At 48.4% G+C, this 25,000-nt stretch overlaps 8 protein-coding genes across 8 annotated transcripts; 3 read left to right on the top strand and 5 right to left on the bottom strand.

Moving 5' to 3' along the window:
* Nucleotides 1–118: 118 nt before the first annotated feature.
* RhiXN_06529 (uncharacterized protein) lies at nt 119–1,836 on the bottom strand (the record flags this gene model as incomplete). The annotated part of the gene is made up of 7 exons (XM_043326345.1): nt 119–967; nt 1,018–1,191; nt 1,248–1,348; nt 1,393–1,462; nt 1,508–1,683; nt 1,748–1,755; nt 1,823–1,836. The coding sequence occupies 7 exons, from the start codon at nt 1,834–1,836 to the stop codon at nt 119–121; spliced, it is 1,392 nt and encodes a 463-aa protein (XP_043181777.1).
* Nucleotides 1,837–2,327: 491 nt separating this feature from the next.
* On the top strand, nt 2,328–4,772 carry RhiXN_06528 (major facilitator superfamily transporter; the record flags this gene model as incomplete). Its single annotated transcript, XM_043326344.1, has 15 exons — nt 2,328–2,600; nt 2,662–2,804; nt 2,859–2,882; nt 2,925–3,024; nt 3,078–3,166; nt 3,229–3,248; nt 3,306–3,398; nt 3,450–3,516; nt 3,580–3,627; nt 3,679–3,866; nt 3,932–4,140; nt 4,183–4,207; nt 4,265–4,380; nt 4,436–4,459; nt 4,509–4,772. 15 exons carry the CDS (start codon nt 2,328–2,330, stop codon nt 4,770–4,772), a joined length of 1,683 nt encoding a protein of 560 aa, XP_043181776.1.
* Nucleotides 4,773–4,927: 155 nt separating this feature from the next.
* RhiXN_06527 (conserved oligomeric Golgi complex subunit 3) lies at nt 4,928–8,003 on the bottom strand (the record flags this gene model as incomplete). The annotated part of the gene is made up of 12 exons (XM_043326343.1): nt 4,928–5,350; nt 5,403–5,515; nt 5,573–5,783; nt 5,838–5,992; nt 6,046–6,443; nt 6,501–6,592; nt 6,661–6,900; nt 6,951–7,088; nt 7,139–7,218; nt 7,278–7,308; nt 7,364–7,768; nt 7,815–8,003. The coding sequence occupies 12 exons, from the start codon at nt 8,001–8,003 to the stop codon at nt 4,928–4,930; spliced, it is 2,475 nt and encodes an 824-aa protein (XP_043181775.1).
* Nucleotides 8,004–8,298: 295 nt separating this feature from the next.
* RhiXN_06526 (uncharacterized protein) lies at nt 8,299–9,102 on the bottom strand (the record flags this gene model as incomplete). Its single annotated transcript, XM_043326342.1, has 4 exons — nt 8,299–8,445; nt 8,506–8,842; nt 8,895–8,963; nt 9,020–9,102. The coding sequence occupies 4 exons, from the start codon at nt 9,100–9,102 to the stop codon at nt 8,299–8,301; spliced, it is 636 nt and encodes a 211-aa protein (XP_043181774.1).
* An 876-nt stretch (nt 9,103–9,978) lies between these two features.
* Nucleotides 9,979–11,161, bottom strand: RhiXN_06525 (phosphatidylinositol/phosphatidylcholine transfer protein SFH7; the record flags this gene model as incomplete). The annotated part of the gene is made up of 5 exons (XM_043326341.1): nt 9,979–10,257; nt 10,311–10,587; nt 10,635–10,732; nt 10,782–10,956; nt 11,028–11,161. The coding sequence occupies 5 exons, from the start codon at nt 11,159–11,161 to the stop codon at nt 9,979–9,981; spliced, it is 963 nt and encodes a 320-aa protein (XP_043181773.1).
* A 530-nt stretch (nt 11,162–11,691) lies between these two features.
* RhiXN_06524 (glutathione S-transferase) lies at nt 11,692–14,588 on the top strand (the record flags this gene model as incomplete). Its single annotated transcript, XM_043326340.1, has 12 exons — nt 11,692–11,727; nt 11,785–11,911; nt 11,977–12,202; nt 12,256–12,481; nt 12,538–12,645; nt 13,011–13,724; nt 13,778–13,870; nt 13,921–13,986; nt 14,039–14,095; nt 14,151–14,273; nt 14,331–14,435; nt 14,487–14,588. 12 exons carry the CDS (start codon nt 11,692–11,694, stop codon nt 14,586–14,588), a joined length of 1,983 nt encoding a protein of 660 aa, XP_043181772.1.
* A 2,617-nt stretch (nt 14,589–17,205) lies between these two features.
* Nucleotides 17,206–21,638, top strand: RhiXN_06523 (glycoside hydrolase family 6 protein; the record flags this gene model as incomplete). The annotated part of the gene is made up of 13 exons (XM_043326339.1): nt 17,206–17,330; nt 17,389–17,414; nt 17,468–17,517; nt 17,569–17,586; nt 17,645–17,750; nt 17,828–17,875; nt 17,941–17,987; nt 18,040–18,057; nt 18,111–18,407; nt 18,469–18,491; nt 18,546–18,628; nt 19,462–19,913; nt 19,962–21,638. 13 exons carry the CDS (start codon nt 17,206–17,208, stop codon nt 21,636–21,638), a joined length of 2,970 nt encoding a protein of 989 aa, XP_043181771.1.
* A 553-nt stretch (nt 21,639–22,191) lies between these two features.
* On the bottom strand, nt 22,192–24,590 carry RhiXN_06522 (uncharacterized protein; the record flags this gene model as incomplete). The annotated part of the gene is made up of 7 exons (XM_043326338.1): nt 22,192–22,206; nt 22,260–22,437; nt 22,491–22,829; nt 22,877–23,697; nt 23,755–23,985; nt 24,037–24,465; nt 24,516–24,590. The coding sequence occupies 7 exons, from the start codon at nt 24,588–24,590 to the stop codon at nt 22,192–22,194; spliced, it is 2,088 nt and encodes a 695-aa protein (XP_043181770.1).
* Nucleotides 24,591–25,000: the final 410 nt, after the last annotated feature.

Genomic DNA, 25,000 nt, shown 5'->3' with positions numbered 1-25,000 from the left:
TTGAATACCTACGACTGATATATGTTCCTTGGCCTTACGAGTATATATATGTACCAATTACAGATCATATTGAACAAAACATCTTGAATAATGTACGAGAACAGATAGATATTGTAAATCAGGCAGCAGTGGCTTCAGCTTCCTTGTCACGTCGTTTGGACTTTTTCTTGTGCTTCTCTTTAGAATCGGCAGCGCCATTCGATACGGATTCAGTAGCAGGTACGAGGTCTTCGTCGACGTCTTTCTTTTTGGATTTATGCTTTTTCGACTTCTTGGATTCGACCGTAGGCATTTCAGCGAGTGCAGGAGCGGTCTCTACCGCCGGTAGCATATCCGTGTTACTTTTGGATTTCTTGTCCTTTTTAACCTTCTTGTCCTTTTTCTCCTTCTCAGCCGTCGCCTCGATTGTAGAAACCGGTATCAAATCTTTTCCACCCAACGCTTGTTCCTTCGGTACGATAGGCTCGGAGGTCGATGGCTGTTCAACTAGCGAAGCTTGATGAATTTCGTCGGGCTGATTATTTTTCTTATCTTTCTTGTTCTTCTTGTTCTTCTTGTCCCCCTTACTCCCCTTTTCCTTCTTTCCTTGTTCACCATGCCCATTCGCCAATTCGACACCATTGCTAGTTGGCTCCGGTTCGGCAACCACCTCCGTAGATTTAGATTTCTTCTTGGAGGACTCTTCCGTTACCTTTATCGGAGGAGGCGCATTGTCGTTGACAAAAGTCGCAAGTGGAACAGTTGCGGGGGTCTCGCCATTGATGATGCCAGACAACTCAATTTCTTGAGCGGTGTCAGCATCAGTATCAGCGGGCTTGGACTTGTGAGACTTTTTCGACTTCTTCTTCTCTTTCTTCGTAGCGGGTTCTACTACAGCATCTGCCATAGTGGCGTCCGGATCGACGCCGCCATTGGGAGCCGCCGGCGTATCGTTGCTTCCCCCTTCGGACTTTCGAGACTTTTTCTTCTTTTGTCTTTGGTTTCCGGTTGAGCCAGGTCCTCTGCAGTGGGCTCAACGACTGGCTCGTCGGTATGTTTCTTTTTCTTCTTTTTGGCCGGCTCTTCGGGCGTAGGCTCGGTATTAACAGGCTCCGCCGCCTCGCCGTCTTCGGCTTTTCTCTTTTTAGATTTTTTGGGTTTCTTCTCGGGTTCAGGATTCCCATTGATTGACGAGGTGGTGGCGGCCGGGGTCTAAGCCAATACGCGTTAGAAAGAAGTCATCTTTCACATAATCATAGCTTAAATACCTGCTTTGCTGTGGCTACTTCGTCGGGACTTGCGGTCCAATTGTTCGAGTTGAACGGTTCGTTATTCACAGGGTCGGGAGGTGGAGCGGTCCATGCGTTGACTTGTGGGCCAAGTGGAATAGCGTTCTCTCCCGAGCCTGCGTACGAGGGACGTCCGCCACCTCGGCCTCCCCACCCACCTCGTTGACCACGCCCTCTGCCTCGACCCTACCCACCTGTAAGCATCGTTTCCGTATGCGTACGGTAACAGCAGGACTCACCCTTGGCTCCTGATAAACACTCTTGTGGTACTTCTGTTCCTCAGATATACAAGATGTGTGTCCCTTCCATTGTGCTGGGCCAGCAAACGTTTTGCTACAGTCTATACAAGTAAAGGAGGCGTAGCACCTGGCACCATGAGAATCGAGCTTGGGCTTTTTAACCACATCCTGGCAGCCTAATCAGAACAGGCGCAGCTGTTAGCCATTTCCGACCAAGTACGCATGATTGTCAACACTCACCATCGCACCTATGGAATGATATTCAATACGTGTAATATTTGCTCGTAGTGTCCAACAAGGGTGGTGACAACTTACTGGAAAGAAACCATCTTTGAACCAAGAAATGTGGGACGGTATAGAACCCGATGATCCAAAAAATAAATCACCGGTAGATTAATTTGCCTTGAGTGATCGGCACGTGATCGAAGAAGGCATTCAATTGCTTATCTCATCCTACTCCCCTCACACTGTCGATAAGCGTACCATATGTTCGCATAAGAGAATCCTGCCCCATAGAATACATCTTATCTAGTCTAAACTTCGACGCTTACTTCGCTTGCTTCAACAGTCTCTTCAGCGGAAGGAATTTGCGGGACGAGCTGTCATTGGATGTGAGACTCGTGTCCTTGACACCTTCTTGTTTTCTCATAGCTTCCCGTCCCTTTGCCTCCCAGAATAAGTCCTATGGTGAAATGAAAGCCGAAGGCTAGGCTAAAATATATGTATGTCGTACGCCTGTCATATAAAGGCATTGAAATCTTGCACCAGCATTCATCTCTCTTTCTCCCAGCCGACCTCCCAGTCGCCTTTGTGATACGACATGGCCAATCAGGACAATGAACATGAATCTTTCAATTCCGAGGCGAAACTGCCCTCCGAACATGTTGAAAACAGGACCCTTGCTAGCCGCATACAGACAATACAACGACTACACGACGGCCAAGAACACGGAGTTGACCATCGTCTAGTGGTCGACGTGAAAGAGGCAGAGAGGGAGTATGGGTCCGAAGTCGCATCCGCTCTGAAGACCACGGATGACGGCTCATATATCTTGTGGCCACAACCACGGGAAGATTCTAATGATCCCCTGAATGTATGTTCCTTGCTTGAATTCAGATCCTACAGACAGGTTGCTCACCTAGTTTCCTCGTCAGTGGTCGGCTTTTAAGAAGGGATACACTTTGGCTATTATTTCTTTGGCCACTGTGATACCTGACTTTAGCTCCAGCATCGGAATCGCATCTCTGTTCCCTCTTTCAAAAGAATTCGATACCACAGTTAACAATGTAAACAACCTGTGAGTTCCCCCGATGCAGTATACACAAGCCTGGCGCTCTAACTAAACTTTCAGAACCTCCAATTGGTCTATATTCCTGTAAGTCGGCTGGCTAAATGTTTCAAAGGCGGGCTAATGCAGGCTCCTTCCGGGTCATGTGTCCAGTCTTGGTCCAGGGGGTGTACTGGCAGTGATTCTGATTTCATCATTCGGAAGATTACCTGTGCTATTTTGGTCACAGGTAAGCATTTGGTTAATACCTTGGACAGAGCTAACGTAACTAGGATGGTTCAGGTTTTTGGCCTTGGTTTTCTGATTGGATGCACTGTTGCGCCAACCTTGAACGTTTTTGCCGCTACGCGATGCCTTCAAAGCTTCTTTTCGTGCGTACATTCTGTCTAGTTATTGGTGACTGTTGATGAATTGTAAAAATATTTGACAATAGTACGGCTCCTCAGGTCGTTGGTAGGCCACAATACCTCTTTTGCTATAATACAACACCATTTAACCACCTACATACAGGCCTATATTTCATCAAGGATATATTTTTCTGGCACCAAGAGGCACGAAAAGTTAACATTTGGACTTTTAGCTTTGTTGTCAGTCCGTTCCTAGGTAAGTTTGACCTTGCTGGCTATCGGTTATCATGGCTCATTTAATAAAAAGGGCCATTTTTATTCGGATTTCTCGTTGAAAGGCAAACTTGGAGATGGGCGTATGGTATTGGGTGCATGTACGATAAAAAAAACTAGGGATAAATACTTCAAAAATCGGCGCTAACATTCTTTCCAATCAGATACTCTGGCATCATTCTACTTCTTATCGTGCTATTCCTGGACGAGCCGTAAGTAAATTTTATTGAACCCAGTAAAGGTTTATTCTCAACCCTTCCCAGCATGTACGACCGCAAATACTTCCCAGCTCCTACACCACCGACCAAAGGCCTACGATATCGGTTTGAAACATTGGTAGGAATTACTGGAGCCAAGATGTACAAGTACCGGGTACCTATCTCAACTGCTATGTGGCGTCCTTTAGAGACGCTATTGAACCCTAGAATGCTGCTGGCATGCATCTTCATGGGTAAGTACTCACAATTAGGGGGGCGAAAACAAACTCTGGTCATTATTCATTTAAGACTTCCTTAGGGATCACCTTTGGTTGGACGATTGGAATTAACGTTACGCTCGTTATCTTCCTACAAACTCCCCCACCACTAGGATACGGAATGAACAGTGACCAGAGCTCGGCGATGTACTTGACTCCTATTGTGGCTGCACTACTTGGAGAGCTTGTGGGACACTGGCTGAACGACTTTGTCGCTCGGTGGTACATAAAGCGCGCAAGTCCCACTTTAGTAACATAGAGTTCGACCAGAAACTGATCATTTTGAGCACAGCATCATGGTGTGTTTCGACCTGAAGGTATTTCTTCCATTTACGTCGTGTTACCATTTGATTAATATGTTTGTTTCCTGGCAGCTCGTCTTATAGTACCCTACATCGGAAGCTTTTGGGCCACCGCTGGTCTCATCACAGTGGGCGCCAGCCTTGGAAAGCTGCTGTCTATTGCTGGTGTCATTTTTGGATGGGGCATGGTACGCATACATGCGCTACAACATTGAAGATTAGACCAGGCTGACCCTCGAATAGCTTGTATTCGGTGTTATGCTCATCGTGAGTCCATTTTCTAAAGCAAGGGCTCAATCGATTTTACATACTGCAGGTCACTTCGATGTACGCCTATTGCTCAGATCTCCTTCCTGGGCGACAAGGTGAGATTTCGGCGTTATTGAATTGGGCGCGAGTATTGGGCGGGTTTTCGGTCGGATACTATCAAGTACCCTGGGCTGAGCATTCAGGCGCTCTACAAGTATTCGGGGTCGAGGCTGCGATTGTGGTAGGAGTAACCGCCCTCATCATACCTATCCTCCAATTTGTAGCGCCACGTTTCGAAGTAAGTTTACCCTCATCAACTGTGCCGAATTAAACTTGATCAATTTGAGCCTAGCAGAGCAAACATCATAAATGAGCCAAGGAGTTGATGACACTATGCAGAATGCGGATTGTTTCAAACAGAAGACACAAAAATATTTGTACATGATGATAGTATATTTACCACCACCGTACAGTCTGTACAAATACCTATTTCTTGACCCCAACCTGCAACGAGCGTAGCCACTCCCATAAATCAGGCAACGACATCAACGAGATCCCACACCCGGGAGAACACCTGGTCTCTGCCGTTTTCCTAAACGCGGTAAATACCGAGGCAATCTCGTCATACATTGCTGGAAGAAGCACACTAATCGTATTTTCGTCGCGGAGATAGAGCCGAACATGCGTTGCCCACTGGGAGAGCTGTGTTTCACATACGGAACGGAATTCGTCTTGGGCTTTAACTATCCCAGGGAGTTGGGCAAATTCCTGTGTTGATAAGAGTGTGTCCGGTTGAGATCTCGTAAAGTTGTCACAAGCGGCAATAAAGGCCTTCAAAGGAGCTGTTGCCAATTCAGCGCACTTGGTAATGAGTGATTCGCAGGAGCGTTTGAGATCTTCATCAATTGTCTACATGAACATTTGGTCAATATTTACCAGTCAACTGTATAGGACTACCCACCGTGCGAGCCACAGGAAGAGATTCTCCATACCGAGATGGCCCGAGCATACCTCCGAGTAAACCCGTGGGGTTAAACAACGAACTCGTCCCGCGGAGCAAGTTACCCAAAGTATCTATCCTCAAAGAGTTAACACAGGAAGGTATCATCCGATCTCGGACTTGGTACTAACCCGAAGCCGGCTGAGACGCAACCTCATAGTCCGTAGTAGCATTTTCTACCGCAGTAGTGATCTCCTTGAGTACCAGCAAATGGCGAATGACAAATAGATGAGCATCTATGTCGTTGGACTCGGGTCGCGCCAAGATCAGGTCTGCCGCGGATAGAATAGATATCCGGCACAGCGAAATTGCTTCCTGTGAAATGTCTTGGAATATTGCAGGCTGACGGACAATCGTAAATGGCAAGTAGGTTGGAATGTACGCTTTCTATCTCACCTTCACGTATTCATGGAGCTTTTTGAGAACATTGACTGTTGTGAGGAGTGGTGGATACCATGCTGATTCTGGTTCTAGCTTCGGCATTTTCAAAGTTATGCCATCATCTTCTTCATCCTCATCGCTGACTTCAGGCTGGACAAATGCTGCGACGTCTATATGCACCAAGTCAACACAACATACCAAAAGATTCCTGTAATTGAGATACCTCTCAATTTGGCGGGATAGTCTAGATCCTTTGGCTGTGCGGCATAATTCCTAATCTCAGATTGAACGATCGCCTGTGCCTTGAAAAACAATCTCGTTTGGGCATCCTGAAGTACCATTTGTAACAAATGGCTGATATGCAATTTGGCCAAACCAGGTGTACGAGGCGGGAGCTGCAAATCATAGGCCTCCAAAGTCGGAGACGTAGTAAGTTGAAGTGGGTCCTCATCTGTAGGCGGCGGGGCACCGCTATCTCCAAACGATTGGAGAGGAATGTCGAGCACCATTAACGCTTGGAGGACGGTGCATACTTCACATAAAACGTCAAGTTTTTGCTCATGGAGTATGCGTGGTCGAAGATCGTCGTACAAGTGATCACATATACCCTCCAAATAACGGCTTGACGAAACCTTGGTGAGTTAAATCGCCATACTGATATGAATGAATATTACTTACTACAGCTTGTCCTCGCCCGAGTTGAAGAACCTGCGGAACAGATTGAATTCTTCTGTGCAAACTTGCTTCAGATAGGTGCACCCAACACGAGTCTGACGAAAGTCCAACAAAATGAGGATGGCTCGAACAAAATAAATAAAAAGGGTTGCCGTAAACGCACCAGCTCGATCAGCTCGCTCTGGCCTGGCTGCAACCCCCGAATTTCTTCAGTCACACGTGGGACGAGGAGTGCTCTTCGCACGGAGAAGTATGCGGTGTGGCATTCGCTGAGTAGGGATTCCAGCTGATCAGGATGAGAGATAGCCCGATTCTCGAGTTCCATGACCAAGGGACTGATGGATGGGACCAAAGATTGGAACTTGGTATACAACAAGTGATGCGCGGCCGTAGATGAGATGTCCTATATACAAGAGTCGGGAGTAAGTCTATATCGTTCAAATAAGAGCTTACAGTTTCAATCGTTCGCTTTTGTACGTCTGTGTGGATCGCTCTCAACGTGCCAACGAGATACATTTTGATAAGCGTCATGGCTCGAGTTAAGCATTGCTGGAACCTGAGTAAATATATTTCGGCTTCCTTGAAGTGGCGCTAAATGGACGTCAGTTCTGTAGAGTCAACGAATATAAATACATACGTACATGCGTCTTCATGTACTCCAGGCACACATCAACCCGTTCGACCATCAATAAAAAGTCTGTTTGAAGGACCAGTGCCTCTCCTGGGTGATTTAACATCCGCGTAGCATATTCCAGCTCCTGAAATATTCGAGCCTAGCACCAATTGCGTCGGTGACTTTGATAAGCCTATCCTAGAATATTAATTAATCTGTAAAGCACTATAGCTCCGAATGAACCAATACTCACACGTTCCTCGAGAAGACGCTGAGCCGCGCCTTTGAGACTCTCGCCCCGATCTTCTACGCTCTGCCAGTCATTGTGAAGCAGCGTCAGATCGTCACTCGCCCCATGCACTCGGTCAAGCAAGTTGTCGCAAGATACCAGCTGGGCCTCGACATTTTGCAGATGCGAACGGAAATGTGATTCCTGGGAGTAGGTGATTGATCTGTCGATGAGTGCAAACCAATCATGGAATTGTTGTGGGGTTTCCAGCGGTACTTGGGGATGAAGGGGGTGAGATGTGCCATCTCTTGTGACTGTGAGCATAGGCACGGGTGTTGCCGATCTAGAACCAGGAGCGGATGAGAAAAGTCCCCCATGTCTGCCAAGAATGGGTGTTGAAGGACGCGACGGAGAGTCTTCCTCTCGAAACTAGGACATTTCAGAAACATAGGTCATTACATTGAATCATGCTGACCTTGAGTGGAGGTTTTTTTTCCTCACATCGTATCTTCAGGCTTAGCACACTACGGACTTCAACATCATCAAGTGGAGCCTTGGTCTCCCATTCCTCCACGGTCAGAGCAGGTTTTGCATGAGGGGAAGGCGCATGAGATCCGGTAGTAGTTATATTAGGTCGTCGTATACCAGGTCGTACAGTGGCCATGATTCAGGACGATTGAATAATCAAAGAGACTCCAGTCGAGGTTTGATTGCCATAGTCGAATTATCGAAGCCCAGACCGGCGCTTGTTGGCAGCCCCAGGATGCAATTCAAACAACATACTAATGTTGAGAGGTGGGTTCTCAAGCATGGTACTATACAAGCAGGGTGTATTGGTGCAGGGATAAAGGGAAGGAATAAAGGATTGTGTGAAAACATGCCTGGAAAAAAGTCCTCCGAATAGCAAAACTACATAGTGCGTAGGAATACGAAAAGAGAAAAAATGGGAAAACAAGCGCTCAGCCGTAGTAGTCTCCCTCGCCAGTACCCATCACTTCGTGTACAGGTGGGAATCCACGCACTACTGACTTGCCTTTGAGAACAAGTGGTGTTTCCATTGGATTTTGTAATGGTTGAGTGGGGGTTGGTATCTGCGTGTCGTATGACTTGCCACACATGATTCAGACCCGGTTTTTTTCTGAGTCTTGTGAAAAAAGGATACTCACAGATAAACCTTCGCCTGGCACAGGTATAACGTTCTCCCTGGATCCCCTAACGCTTCCGTTCCTTAGATCGAGCCTCGGCCTCCCCCTACTGACAGACCCGGACCTCCCTCGCATGACCTCTGGTCGCAAGAAGCGAATACCCTCGATATGAACATGGAACACATCTTCATCTAAGCTCTCTTCTCTCCCGTGGCGGTCTGGAGATATCGACCTTGCTTCGTACTCATAGTGTCGTGAGCTCGAACGGGATGGAGAGCGGGACTCGGAGTGGGAATATGAAGAGTCGTGTGTAGGGACTATGACGAACGGATGGTCTGCCTCTACATTCACCATTCGACTGTTTCCTACTTTTTTAGAATGGCCGTGGCCGATTGGGCAAGTTGACGTACCTGGCAGCATCACGGTGAGCGGCAAACAGCTGGTCCTTCAAGTAGTTGGAATCATCTTCGATAAGAGGCCTGTGTGCACAATAACCAATAACCAAGGGCTGGCAAGAAATGTAGAATATACTCACAGCTGGTCGATTGGTTCTATGGGTGTAGGAATGAGTGCTGTGCGCTCGTCTGGTTGCTTGATAATGAAACATTTTGTCAACATCCTCGGATTAACCAACGACATGATACACTCGCCTTTGAATGACCACGTCGGCCAAGGCAGCACCCAAACATGTTTTGAAAGAGGGACATTTACCAGGTATATAAGATAGGAAGGGATCGAGTCTATATGAATGTCGAGGAAAGCTTGCAAGAGCCATGAGCCAGCTACCCAGAAATGGCTTATCCCTGGGAACCCTGAATATCGGTGATCAAGTTCCTCAGGACAAATACATCGACCCTCGGTATAACATGCACAAATATATGGTATTTCGGACTTGAAGACACTCATTTTTGTCTCGGCCTTGGTTTTAGTCCTATACACCATCACGCCGATAACACCACCGTTCTAGATTAGTGTTCATCTCCTTCTGTTGGACTGTGGCTTCCTGTGCGCCAAGCAGGGTGCAACACTCAGTATCCTTGAGACCAACTATAATTCCCTGAACCTGTGAGGTGTCATTGAAATACTACTTGCCTCGATAACGTCAATCATATTGTATTGTGAGATAAACTGAATGAGAAATGTTCTAGGAATCGTTGCTTTCGCACACACACATGATATACCTACACAGTTCAGAGAGCGTAAATGCAACCCTCCCCATGCCTAAAAATATCCGGGCTAATACAAAGTTCGCCTTGATTTAGTAGTTTGATCGGTATTTTCCAACGCTAACTAGCAGGGCTGGACCAAGTTCATGAATTGCGAAACGTGATGGCCATTACGACACCACCACACACGCGCATCATATGGGGTACACACATGTTAGCACGACGCAAAGCTAGATTACGAGGGCTATAGCGTATATACATTCGAGGATTATAACACAATTGTACAAAACATTATCTACATATTCTTTAAGTTCATAAAGTTCGTGTCTTATCTCCCATACCTCTCAAGCACCCATCCACCTCCCTCCTTGGGCTTCAAACTAATCGGGCCCGTGACGAACTTCTCGTCAGCAGCCATTCCAGCAGATCTCAAGAGCTCAGTCTCCGGCTCATCTAAAAATGGATCAACCCCATATTCCCATGCCAGCTGTCCGCCATATTGCTTGGGGAGCGATGAAGTGGGTATACTCTCTAGTAATTCGCTATCCTGCGGTAGGGGGTTGGGAAGAATGTGGATCTTGGCTCGGGTTTGTTCGTCAAACCATCCCTTTACGCCACGGACTTTAGCAAACAGGAAACTCAAGGGGCCTTTATATGTACCTTGACCCAACCCCAAACTGTACTCCACCATCCAGGTGCACCAACTACGAAAATCGTACCCAGGGTTTCCGGATAATTTGCTGTCGCTAGTGTCGAGGCTTCTTGTAGGTGTGCGCGGAAGTGGAATAGTTGTTTGAGGGACGTGTTTTGCATATCAATTATATTAGTTGCTTGTGCAATGTGAGAGGGAAGGACTGAATCAGAGTTGGATTCAGGCGGGGGTAGTGCGGTGCACGTAGCAAACGCAAAATTAAGCATATACTCGTATAGTGCGACGCTATAAGGGATTTAGTGGCTGTCTCAATAACCAGGTGGTTTACTTACATTCGTTGGTACCTCCTTTCGGACGGTACCGAGCTAAGTTTCTTCATGACATCAGGGGTCAAACTGGATAATTGATACACGTATAATGGTAAACCACGCTGGGCAATGTCTAAGCATCACCACACACTCAGGGGACGCAGGACATACTTTATCTCTTCTCCCCGTCCACCGGGGATAAAACGTCTTCATCTCTTCAAACTCTTGGACATCGAACCCGGCTCGATACAGATTGTCTACGTCATGTTCGGTTCGCCATTTCTCTACATTTCTGAAATGCTGAGCAGCATCGGTCGGAGAGTATCTCCGAGCCCGCAAGAACCGTCTATACACGAGGCCAACATCAGGCTAGAACGTTCTTGCGAATGGCAAGGATGAGGAGAAGATTACTACCACATCAGTGTTGCATCAGAATGCGATGGCTTGGATCCTTCTCTTCCGGGATTGTAGTCGCCGGATTTCTCTAGGACATCTTTGAGCTCGTCTAAGGCTTTGGATTGTTTCTCATCGAGGTTTGCGTGAAGCGTCATGATGTATTTGGATGTCGTGGGAGAATTGAGCAGAAGAGGTTATACTGGTAAGATCTAGGAGAAGAGTCAGACTACGGCCGCTGTATTTCCGACGATGGATGGGTAAGAGATATACTGATGATATCATACCTGGTCCCATAGCTGCTTACATACTAATCGCAAATGGTCCTCCATCCGGCCATGTCCCCGAGATCAGATCCAAGGTTGACTAAGGATAGTCGGCAAGCGCCTGCCTGCCAAATTTCACCAATATTAAAAGTGGACAAAAACAGAAACTTTCGCATATGGGGTGTATGTCAAGCGGCAACCAAAGGCCGGTGGAACAGGGTTGGTCAGCCTCTGGCGGCAAGCAACCAAGTTAGCGCCTATGGGTCTGACTAATTTTACGGCTCCCTGACCAATCTTGTTCACGTGCGAATTAAAGCCCATCGGGTTATATATGCAAGCCGAACTATGGGCCAGCCACTCGCTTGTCTCTGTCGATTTGGATCACTGCCCCTCGGTTGCTCCTATCTCTCCCCCTTACCACCATGAGCGAAGAGCCACTCGTGATTTATACCGCCAAGGTAAGTTCGATGTTACCAGTCGTCCATGGAGGCCTCTGACTTGAAATGAAATAATAGATATGTCCCTTCTCTCAAAGAGTAAGGATCGCTCTTGAGGAAGCTGGTGCCACATACACCAACTACGAAATTGATCTAAACCATAAGCCTGATTGGTACGTCACCAAGGTGAACCCCGCCAGCAAAGGTAAGATCAAATGTCAAATTGTACCAACATCATCTAATCTTTGTTCTGTGTTTGAAACCTTCCAGTTCCAGCAATCGCATATGGCGGGCCCGCAGCCTCTCCGGACTCTCCGTCTGATCAATCGATCAAGCTTGCCGAGTCTGCCGTTCTCGTCGAACTTGTTGCGGACTTGTACCCCGAAGCGAAGCTCATGCCGTCTAGCCCTATCGAGCGGCTCAAGCCCGGTTCTTTGTCGAATTTGTGGGGTGCAAGCTCTTGCCTGCCTTTTTCGCATTTGTTTTCAAGGGAGCGGTTGGGGACCCGTTGAAGAATGTGCTGGATACGATTCAACAACGGTTGCCTAGGAATAGTGTATTCTTTGGTGGCGAAAAGCCAAACATCGCAGATATTTCGATTGCGCCATTCCTGGCTCGTATTCGACTCCAGCTCAAGCACGATCTTGGAGTTTTCCCCGAAGGCGAGGGCTTGAAGCTCTACGAGGAAGTCTTTGAGGGCGAACAGTTCCGTATTTTAAGGGAATATACCAATGCTCTGCTTGCGAGAGAAAGCTTCAAGAAGACTTTTGATGAGGTGAGTTGACTAATATAAGTTATCACAAGACCGTACAACTGATTTAATTTGCTCAGGTTGGTTTGCTGGCCAAATACAAGGAGCGTATAGGACACATTCGCCGTGCCAAGTCTGTATCCCCGCCACCATCTCAAGCAGGAAGCACACCGCCTGCCATCCCTACCGTTAGCTAATTGGATGGTAGACACTAATAAATATGATCTTGGTTATACTCATGTCCGAAACTTATTTTTTTCTTTGGGGTCAGAATACATGTATGTTTTAGTTTGTGTTATTTTACTTGTATTTTCGGGAACTCAATTCGACCCCACCGTAAATCATTAATGCACAGCCACGTGGAGTTCCGAGATCAAGGCTCCTCTCGCTGCAAGCTCCGCAGATGAGAGCACGCCTCTGTCTCACGGACCTACAGGCGAGTTGTTAACTAGAGGAAAGTTGACCTGAGCAAGAGATGGCCCCCATGTTCCCCCCACGCTAGAGTTTGGCAGACTTGAAAATCCGGACATTACCTGTTTAGCGCACATTTTAGGTTAACGGTTCAAGCCATGACGGCAACTACTGTCACGACACATGCATACGTGCATTCGCATTCGCATCCACACTCGCATTCGCATTCGGGTGGGCGCCAGCCAACGACCGAACCAGAAGTATACTGATCACTGGGGGCTCCAATGGAGTCGGCGGCCGAAGTTATCACGGGCCCGGGATCGCACGGCACCAACGACTTCACCATACCCGTAGCGCCCGGTTTGCAACCAACCCAGCTGCACAGATTCCTCTCGAACGTATCGAACAGTATTCCCGCTTTCGGTCTACGCCAAGTGTCAACCAATTGCAGGCTGCCCAGAGAAGCAATAACCAACTTGAGCTGCGGCCACTCACCACACGTGCCGAGGGCTCCAACTCTATCTCCAGTGGAAGCGATATCCCTACTTCCCAACACCAACGACCAAGCAATATGACTGCAACCAAATCCGCCCCTCAGCTTTTGACAGCCGAGCGAAGGATGGCGGGCGCTATTGAAGGCACTCCACAGAGCTCGAACAGCAGTAGGCGCTTGTCATTTACATTGACACGAACCGGTACGCGACACTCCGACCGGACGGGCCGCCGGCTTAGTACGACGTCTAGTCATGCAACGACCCACTCATGGCACGGGAGTTCTGGGATACTGGCTAATTTGCCGACTCCCGGAATGCTGGCCAGTCTCGCTGGCGGTGCACATTATACCGGGAATCCCAAAGTGAGTGGCAACTTGTCGTTAGTGTGACGTTGGCCGACGCATTTGGTGGGTAGTACTCTAAACAGGAGGCTGTGAGGGCTAGTTTCGGATCGAAGAATGTGATATTGGAGGGTAAACGAAAACAGACTGTGGAGGACGTGCTGGAAGTTCGTAGACTCGATTTCGTCCATGCTGGGCTGGTCTAACATTTGTTTAGCTCTTTTGCGCTCATCCTTCATTGGAGATATTTGATAGATCATGGCATCCGAATGCAGTATTCGAGGTGAGCTATTGATTTAGGATACGTCCGGTTTATGGATTAATAGTCCACTCAGGACCCATTGACTAAATGTGTTGGGTATAAAGAGTATGCTGCGCAGTGGTATGGGCTGGTAAGCCGGATTCCAAGTCGAGAGTATGAGGCATCCCTGCTAACCATTATCATAGCCCAGGATAGCCGCTCGATCAACGACCCTCGAGTATCGCGTACTGTCTTCAACCCATTACCCACACAAGATAGTATTTGATCAGACACAGCAATATACGCTCCGGTATATCAAAAGAAAGAAGGTGGGTCTGGTTTGCTTGCTACCTCAGTTGCGCTCGGTTGGCTCATATACCAGCTAGACGATTCATTCACTCATCGTTCTTGAACTCGATGAGGACGGAAAGATTATCAAGATGGAGGATAGGTGGAATGGAGAAGAGCCGCCCCGGAACTGGGGAGCTATTGTAAGTTTCCATGAATATACACCCAAAAGGGACCCTAACGTATATATGCAGTGGTTACGCCGCCTAAATGGAAAGACTGCACCATTCTTTGTCCGAGTACCTCGTCGTACACCAGAGCGCACACCAACCCCGTATAACCCTATTCAAGTTTGAATTACCCCAAATCTATTGCATTCTTACTTTTTGTATAATATAATATGTCTATATGATTGTAGTAACGTAACGTAATTACTGAACATATGAAATTATGCACAGCCACTCTGCCTCCAAGTTCCGTGTTTCCCGGTGTTGTCGGCTGTTTCACACATACGACCACGGCCGCCCTGTTTCCCCCGCTAATATCTATCCCATATTTCTGTTCCCTCGCGAATTCTTTGAAAATAGAAAATTATGTCCGACGATAATGATCTATCTGACGAGTTGTTGGCTTTGGCCGGAGATTCCGAGGACCAACCACGCCGTCGTAAACGCTCTTCTTCTAGCCAACACAAGTCATCTTCAAAACGTAGGAAGCAGGAGTGAGTATAGTTATTGGCGGGCCTGTGATTTTGCTTATGAAACAATCGGGACAGAGCCGAGGACGAATATGCAGACGACCCAGAGAGCGAAGAAGACGAGGCGAATCCATATCCCCTTGAGGGTAAATATGCAGACGAGCTTGACAGACAACGGTGTGTACTAATGATGGCCGCTTATCGACTTGGAGCTAATGGTCGCTCTTAGACTATTGGAGATGCCAGAAACCGAGCGAGAAGACATTCTGAGCCAGCGTATGGAAGAAATGCAACGATTCCAGGATAAAGTCAACCTCGATCGCATGCTCAAAGCCCAAAGGGGTTCTCCTGATGCTTCCAGTGACCCAGTGGCCAAGGCTGCAAAACGTAAATATGCAAATTCAGCTTGTGTCGATAGTTTAACCAGAGTTTTGCGTTACAGGAAAACACACCAGCATTGGAGTGACCAAGGAAAAATCCAAGGGACTGGAGCAGCTGAAAGAAAAACGCAGGGCAAAACAGGATAACATGTCTCGACGGGTGAGCCTATTCGTTTACATGAAGCCAAGTGGGGGTCGCTCAAGTACGTATAGACTCGTACATCAGATGACAGCCCAGTCAAGCGCCGCTCTTCCAGTCCCGAGAGCGATTCCTCAGACGAAGAAGGTCAATTTAGGCCCGGAGACGAATCATTTGATAACTCGACGCCCAGACAGAAGAAGGAAGAAAAGGAAGAACCGCCCACGATCGATGACTTTAATGCAGCCCGTTTGACACGGGAGCAGTTGGCCAAATTCTGCCATGTTACTTGGTTCCAGGAGCTGGTCCAGGGTGAGTGTGGATTTGGCTAGCAACAGGTGCCAGTGTTCAAATGTCCCATAGGCGCATATGTACGGTACCTCATTGGAGGTGACGAACATGGGGCTCCTGTTTACCGCGTGTGCGAGATCGTCGGTTAGTGTTTCTTGTTATCCTTGTGACCAACTCGCCTAACACTCTTCTAGACCTCGGGGCCGACTTGGTCAAACCATATACTTTCGAGGGCCAGATCACTGACCAAGTACTGGAACTTCGACATGGAAAAGATACCAAATTGTTTCCCATGGACAGAGTATCCAATTCGCCATTTACTGACGTGAGAAGGTGCCCACTACTTAACCTTTACACGTGCTCACGCAATCTACCATAGCGAGAAGTAGATCGTTTGATCAGGATCTGCCAGGCCGATGGTCTCAAACCTCCGACCAAATCGCGACTCGAAAAGAAGAGCCAAAGGCTTCAGCAGCTGACTTCGCAGCGGTTTACCGATGTAAGTCCCAAACTTACGATGCCCGGGAACTGATCCTATTCGTCGACACGCTACCAGAACGACATTACCAAAATGATGGAGCGCAAGGCAGCCTTGAAGCAGCAGCCATCACATGCGCAATTGTTGCAGGAAAAATCCCGGCTCAACCAGGCTCGCAACCTTGCAATAAGTCGTCGGGATGCCGCGGAGGTCGCGGAGCTGACGTGAAGATTGCGGAACTGGAAGTCCTTGCGGTCGGCGTTACACGCGACCAGGAAGAGGATCAATGGGCCAAGGTAAACGAACGGAACCGCAGATTGAACTTGGAACAAACCAAGCGGGCCGAGGCGTTGGCGGCAGCAAAGAGGAAGGCCCTTATGGCCTCACGGTACGTCCGAGTGTTCGCTACGACCCATGATTCGAGTTTAACCCTTGGTAGTAGCTCTTCAACCCCCAAAACTGGAACGCCTGGCGCTAAACCAGAGCCCAAGGCGGCTACTAATCTAAGCGCTCCGCCAGAAAAGGTTACGCCAGCAGCTCCCCAGACAACATTTGACGCTATGGTCCAATCCGTTTCTATCGACATTGATTTCTAATTTCACTTGGTTTCTTCGATACTGTTGTGCTATATCCCCCGTATTTCTTATGATTTGTGTCGTAGGTCTGGACGACCGTCTCGATCCAATCCGTATTGCCCAATTATGGAAATTCATACTGTTCTTTTAGTGATCCCGAAATATATCCCAGTTTATCCCAAATGTTAGCTTGGCGTGTCGGGTCAACGTCGGTTACTCATCGCGTGATCACCTACGTAGATAACCCCTATGGCGACGTTTGGCAAGAATCCTATGAATCCTACCGAACCAATTTCAGCGTAGTCGGCATCAACGCTCAATTGGCTCAGCTGCACCTTTGGCACTGAAGTATAAAGCTCACCCCTGCTTTGCCGGAGTTCTTCATTAACCAGTAAACTTCCTTTCTTTAAATCATGCGTACCAGCATTGCACTCTCTTTCCTCGCCGCTGCCATCGGCAGCGTTAACGCACACGGGTATCTCGCCTCCTTCATCAGTGGAGGAGTGACTTACCCTGGCTGGGCACCCTTCTCTGACCCGTGAGTTGGCCATATGCGATATGCCTGACCCAATTATACTTAATATTGGATGTGATAGTTATATCACACCCGCCCCCGTTCGCGGTAGGTTCCTACATGTCAGTCTAATAATAGCCCACGCTTACATCTACGAATAGTTGAACGAAGGATCTCAGATAACGGCCCGGTCACTGATGTCTCCCATGTTGTAAGTTTTTGTAAGCCCGAATTATGACCAGAACCTCATCATGTCCCATAGAACATCACCTGCAACAAGGTTCGTTTGCACTAGATCAAATCGCCAAGCAACACACGTATTGATCTGAATCTATTAGGGTGGTAACGTGCCTACCACCGCATATGCCAATGTAGCTGCCGGCTCGACCGTCACCTTCCAATGGGACCAATGGGGAAGCTCTCACTCCGGCCCGGTGATGACTTGTAAGTTTCTACTTTGTTAATGAGAATGTTTTGCATGTCCCTGCCCGAAAAAGCGCTCAACGATTGGTTTTACATAGATATTGCCAAGTGCACTAACGGTTGCGCAAACTTTAAAGGCGATAGCGGTGAGGAACATCAATATCAGATTTGATAGGGATATGTGGATTCTAATGAGCCGGGATTGATATAGGTAATGTTTGGGTCAAGATTGACCACTGGGGATGGGACAAGACTGCCGTGAGTACCACTAGCTTCGCATATATGAGCGTTACTGACACGGATTTATTAGACTCCTCCTTGGGGCTCTGTAAGCATAACCCAAGTAGTAATCAAGCGCGAATGCTGAGATGTTTGGTATAGGATCGCCTGGCTGCTCAAGGCGCCAAGTGGGATGTCAAGATCCCGGCCACTATTGCCCCTGGCGAGTACATCCTGCGACACGAGATTCTTGGTCTCCATGTTGCAGCAACACGGAGGAGCCCAGTTTGTAAGCTTCTTTTTCTCATCCAGGCGCACTGCCATTGCTTCCCACCCATCCCTGATAACCGCGAAGACCGATATCTGACCTGTTGCTATTCACGGTGTAGTACCCGCATTGCGTACAGATTAAGCTCACCGGCTCTGGAACAAAGGCTCTTCCTACGGGTTGCTCTCCCAGTGAGTTTCTGAGATAGTTCTTGCCTCTGACATGGTTGCTTACCTGGAAATGTTTCCCCAGGGTGCATACAAGGCCACCGAGTCGTAAGTGATCTATCTTTTCAAAGGCCTATTGGATTCTGATTATGAATATAATAGTGGTATCTTGACCCAACTGTGGTGGTACTCTACCTCCAACGCGACGGCATCTTACACTGTGCCAGGTGGAGCTGTTTGGAGCGGTTAGAAACTGTTGGCCTTGATATTAACCATTGTATTCTACCGATTATTTACATCGAGTGGAATAAGAAATGAAAGAAATTCCGAATCGTTGCAGATCATATCAAGTTCGTTACGAAGACTAGTAATATGCATGACGAAATGTGGGGGTATCCTTCTGGTTGATCGGCCTGGTTGGGCTGGAAGGGTTTGAGCGCCAGCGTTGCGAGCGGATTTTTTGCATGGATCAATATTTTGGCGTCAGCCTGTCAGCTCGAATGAAGCACAATTGAGCAGACTCAGTTTAGTTGTTATCCGAAGACGGTCAATATGGATATGTTATTGGATGGAGTAGATTCTAAGTGACACCGAGTAGTCCTTGGCATTTATTGTTGAATTGTTTTAACTTTACTAAAGAGCACCGGATTTCACATGACTTGGACCGAGGTGCCCCAAGACGAATTCAAGCCCCATTTTTTTTCGCCCTGGTTAACTTGCAATAGCAGAAAACAAGGTCACCGCCCCGAGTATGTGATTGAGAATCCAAACGCTCGCCGAAGAGCCGAACACCGAGGTTGTTACTAGGGAGAAAAGCGGGCCTATTTGAGCAAAAGTGAAAGTATGGAGGAAAAGAAGATTGATGGATCTCCGTTCCTGGACAGTGATTGCACGTGGGGTACGCCGAGCTCGATGGCACTTGACTCTATCCGGAAGAATGTTGAAGGGTACGAAATAGTTACGATGATATACGAGCGATAAGAAATGGGCATATAGCTGCGTATCCCAACGAGTCTGATGTAGCCGTTTCGACCCCTCTTGGGACTGTAAGAGTCTTAAGCTTTCGTGGCGCACTTAGAATTCTACGGCGCTGTCATGGCCAAACACGATACCCTGTCCGATGCAGACCACACAAGTGTGAGTACCAGCGACAAGGGCCAGCCGGTAGTCACGTACGTGCGGGTAGGGCGCGGGATGATCAAAGTCACCAAATACGAGAAGGAGGACAAAGCCACGCGACAAGCCGGTCTGGAACCAAATGAAGAGGGTGCTAGTCCAACCCATTCGTTCGATTCGTCCCAACCACACGCAGCTCGGCCTCCTTCCGTCAAAAGTCGCGCTTCGAGCGGTGCTGGCTCAAAGTCGAGCAGCATGCCGGCCTGGGTCTCCAAGTTCAAAAAGTCCAAAAAAGGCAAAAACTCGGGTTTGGATGCACTCGACCGAAAGGGCCGCATCCAAATATCCTCGCCGATTCAGAACTCGAATGGGTCTATTGAAGGACCGACATCCTCTAGTCACGAGGATGACTCGGTGAGCACACTCTTATCTATATGTTCATTGCCGCTCACTTTTCGTTAGTCTTATGTTTTGGCCGAACAACCGCGAAATATGCTTGCGCCACCGTCGCAACATCCGGGTATGCTTACCCCACCCTCGTCTCCGATTCCTAGCCATCCTCGCCCCCTTCGTGCAGCACACTCTCATAATGATCTACCTGCCGCCCAACCCAACGAGATGTGGGCCTCGATTGCTCAACTAGAATCCGAGCTCGTTGCACGATACGGCAGGGGTGCTGTACCCCAACTTGAAGCGCTTCGGATGCGCATGCAAAACCCACCATCATCTTCGCATTACGAGGCCGAGGGACAACCTATATACCAGCAGATCGAATGGGAAGATACACTCTACGCCAGAGATGATCCAGAATCAGGTTGGGAAACCACTGCTCGCCATGCGCCCTCTGTAGCTCGGGCCCGCACACGTACGGAGACTCTTCCAGGAAGAACAGCCACAACTTCATCTGTTCCGCCAGTCCCTCCAATCCCTAGCCATTACGCTCGTGCATTTGTGGACGATCTCGATGTTTATCCTAGGAACTACCCAAGCCCAGTTCAGCCTGCCGTATCGTCCCGCCCAACAGAAAATCCAGAGGATGGTGATAGTGATGATGCAGCAGCCTATCTGCAAGCCCTTGGTCTTGAGCCTCCGACACCAAAAGGAAACAAACCAAAGATGCAAACCAAGGCGCAGAATTCATATGACGACACCCAGATCCGACACCCAGAACCCGCGCGAAGCACGACTCTCCCTACATACCCACCCAAGAACTTGCCCCGAGGAAGGCCAGATGCAGGGCCTATCAATAGCCATCTCGACATCCTGGAACAATACACTACCGGCCGATACAACCTCCCCCGTTCAGATTATGCCGCCATGCGGCGTACTCATTCAAATGACGTTCTCAGTTTGGTCGACCCCAGCATCTCGTCGCGCTCTGCATCCCCACTGAATACTTCTTCAGCACCTGAATCACCTGCAACAAGATCGCAATCATCCCGACGAGATCTCCCGCCACGCCCACCACCACCCAGTACATTCGCGCCACATGCCCCCGTTCCTTCAATCAATGCGCCTCGTGCGCGAACCTCGTCTCGGTCGCTAAAACAAGACTCATCTAGTCAGAACTCACCAGCTTCGCTCTCGAGGCCATCACCCCTACCCCGTTCCAGCCATCCCCATGTCTTTAACGTCCCATCTGCCCACGCACTCCGATCCGCGGGGTCCAACGGTAGTGCCAATAGTTCGCAACTTGCGCTCCCCTTGGTCCGTGTACGAATCACTTGTCCACCACAGCGTGGTGCTTTACGGCAGCTCCCTGCGCTCATCTTATTAAATGCCAGTGCTCGAGCGTCGTTCGCGGCGGCCACTTGGGCCCAGATGGTCACATACTGCGCGCGTAATGCAGGTGTCTCAATTGCACGTAGGGGAGGTGGGGGTGCACTCCGAGTGTCTGTAGAAGAGCGAATGGCCGAGCTGACCACGCCTGGCGGAGGGCGAGGCGTTGGGGATGAAGAAGTCGGGTTCGGGTTGGGATACTATGTGTCTGTTGAGATGACGCTCGAGGGAGACATAGATTATCAGGATAATGAAGGGAGTGTTCCGGTAGCAAGTTTGTCCATTCCATTGCCGACGACTCTGGGAGAGCTTGCGATTGTGTTCAGGGAGCGGAAGGACATTCGAATGGCTTTGAGTTAGGTGGTAGACAATTTGGTTATCGCTCTTTTATATCGCTCTCTTTTTTTAATTTTATTTTGAGGTCTTCTGGTTCCATGTATTCTCCGCTCTTCGTTCGTTAGCTTCCCTTGTTTTTTTACTTGACAATTCGCTCGGCACCGTTAAGCCAGCTATTGGTATGAATTGAGTGATTTTCAACGCATATGTTAGCTTGATTATTAATCAATGGGCTTACCCTGTTCCCGAACATAGACACAGGTAACAATTGACTTGAGTTATGAACCAATTCTCTGGGTGGTCTTTGTCGGATCCATGAGTGGAGAAATGACCCTAGCATGTCACATGATCGCGATATAGGGTCCAGCGATTCTGTTTGTAACCGAGTCTCATTCTCCTAGCTCGGTCTCCATGTCCAGTCACCACGACGATATCCTATTCTTTTGCTATCAAGTGTGCTAGATTGAAATCGGCCAAATTTAAACGAGCAACGTTGCATAATTGAATACACTCATTTGATTACAAACAACACGCTCTGCGCATGACTACAAGAAATCAAGTTTCTGATCAAGATAAATCACTCAACCGTAAACTGTGCGAGTACGAGTTAATATCGGTTATTTAAGTATGGATACCAAGACTCACGTATGAAATGTCGTCATTACTGCCACGCTGGGCAACCGCCGACAGAGCAGGCTGATGGTTTGCCGCGGAGTTGATGCTCGCAATCCGGTACTCCCCGGCAGGCAGTCCAGCTGTGACATCGGCTGTCAAAATTCCTCCTACAGCAGCCTGGTTGAGCCCCTTGAAGAATGCAAATTTCCTAGAATAAGGGTTATTTTAGTGAATGTTACCAGACTAAGCTATTATACTTACCGTGGATCCGTAGGTGTCGACTGCGTCTTGGACGTCAGCTTTTCGATCACCACATGCGAGTGCCCGATCAGGGTTCCGTCGGCAGTCGTCTGCGCTGGGGCAGAGTAATAATTTGTCGTTGGGTTCACAAAGTTTCCTGTGCTCAGGTTCTTGATCGCCATTCGAATGGTAAACGCCGTGTTGGCCTTGATCGTCTGGCCGTTCTTTGGGAACACAAACTTGGAGGAAGGCATCTTGTCCACGGCTAAGATACGACCCATAGGAACACCATTGCAGGAACCGCCTTTAATTTGTTGCCCGTCAGTCAAGGGGACATTCTGCGTGATGCAAAAGTTGATGCTGCAGAAATTAAGTATATGGTTTATCTGTAGCTGATGGGGACTTACAAGTTGTTGCGCGAAGTGAGCGAGGCTACTTGACCCGGATCTGGCTTGTCTTGTCCGTCGTTGGCCAAAGCGGACATGACAGCTCGAGGGTCGAGATCCAAGGATGTCTGAGGGTCTGCTGAACCAGTTGCCGATGCATTAGCGGCACTCGAGGTTCTGGTTCTAGTGTTGGACCTAGTGTTCGCACGGACAGCACTTGTAGAAAGCACCGAAGTGCTGAAGCGGGACACTGTGGAAGATGCTGATCGCGTCGCGCGTGCTGAAGTAGTCGTAATTTGGGCTGAAGTTTCCGAAGCTACAGATGATTCGGTTACTACATTGGTTGAAGTCGTCGATGTTGCTACTGTAGATGAGCTTGTCCTACTGGTACGTCCTCTCCTAGTTGAAGGAGCAGTAACACTAGAGGTGCTTTGTGTCTCCGAAGCTGATGTGCCAATGTTAGTATCTGTGGTAGACCTAACCACAGACGTAGACCGTGACTGGGATGGCCTGGATGTGAACCGGGATGACCGGGTAGTAATTGATCCAGTATCTGTCGAAGTGGAGAGGACGGTAGATGTAGTGGCCGATAATGAACTTGCGCCTCGGGTCTTTGTTGTAAACCGGACGGGACTAGAGCGAGAAGCTGTAGTGTCGTCTTTGACACCGAATTTAGTAGTCGCAGTTTCACTAGAACGAGTTACGGTCAGGGTGACAGGATCGGTAGGGCAGGGTGTTGAGGACAATGGGTCACTCGAACTGAGGGACAGTTGGGAAGTGGCCTGAGTTTGTGATCCTTTAGTATTTACGTCCTTCGTTGCGGTCCTAGTAGGATCAGCAGTCTAGAGTAAATGCGCATTAGAGAACGATAGGCTGACTTCGGGTAGACTGGTACCTACTTTGGTTTTAGTTAACGTGACTAAAACTGTCGATGCCCTGGTGCGTGTATGCGTAGCCATTCCAGTGCTAGTGACAGTGCTTGTCACCATGGCTGACCGGGTAAAAGTTTCTCCAGCTTGAATTTGGACCGTAGTCGTAACGAACGAAGTAACAAAAACCGTCGTTGTTTGTTCAACAACGACAGTGGTCACGGGCTTGACCGTAGACATTGTAGTAATTACTGGGGTAGGCTAGATAGACTCAATGTATGCGTCTCGGGTTGCTAAAACACAAGGGCTTACTGCTTTCGTAGTGGTAGCTGGTATCTGGACGGCTTTGGAGGTATTCTGTGAAGGTCGACCGATATTTCCAACCTGTCCTTTAGAGCCCGGAACGTTTCCAGAGGGGCTTGGCGCGGAACCAGTTTCTCCAACAGTAACAGTAATAAAATGGTCAACAGTCTTCGTGCTAACCTGCGTGACCACAGAGGTAATGACCGAGGGCGTAGCTGTCTCGCAAACAGACGAAAGCGCACTCGTAGAAATGCCTCCCGTAGGTACTATCGAAGAAGTCACATTCGAAGCCGCCTTAACATCCTCTGCAATTGTTGACGTCGAGGGTGTCCCAGGGACAGTGACCGTGGAGGTGAGATTGACGAGCTTGGTGACGGTGGCGACGCTTGCAGAAGCGACTGTCGTTGGGGTGATAGATGTAATATTCACACCGGGTGACTAGTAAAAAGGAATAAGACAGTGGTTCTAGGGATGTTGGTAAATCCTACCTGGGTACTAGAAGGGCGATTGGCCGATGCTAAAGCACTGGCCGAAAAGAAAGCAAGAAGGGCGTAGAAATGCATAAGCAAAGATTTCAGGTTGTACCAGCACTCGAACGATTGGTTGGGAGACAGAAGGCTAGCAATCCAGTTGCGAATGAATCAGAGAAAGAGAATGTGGACGCGACTGCACAGCAAGCCGGTTGAAAGAATGAAAAGCGGTAAGCCGCAAAGAGCGCTACCAATTGTCAGTCGAATGGAAGTTATTTAAGAAAGAATAACTTACTAAAAACCACTCAAACGAGGGAAAGAGAGAAGTAAAATGCGTTGGGGGGCTCGCCTGGGTTTATATCTATGCATTTATCCTTGTCAACCAAGCACATGCTGGCCTGACTACGGCCGGCACGGCACATGCACATGATGTATTATTTTCGGTTTCTTGCCGAAGATTTTACAAATATGATCGGAGTATCTAACAAAGGCGACTACCCGGT

Source organism: Rhizoctonia solani, chromosome 7, assembly GCF_016906535.1.
Source record: "Rhizoctonia solani chromosome 7, complete sequence".
NCBI classification, from domain to species: Eukaryota; Fungi; Basidiomycota; class Agaricomycetes; order Cantharellales; family Ceratobasidiaceae; genus Rhizoctonia; species Rhizoctonia solani.
The sequence above is the reverse complement of the archived record's forward strand: the minus strand, read 5'-3'. Positions and strand labels throughout refer to the sequence as shown.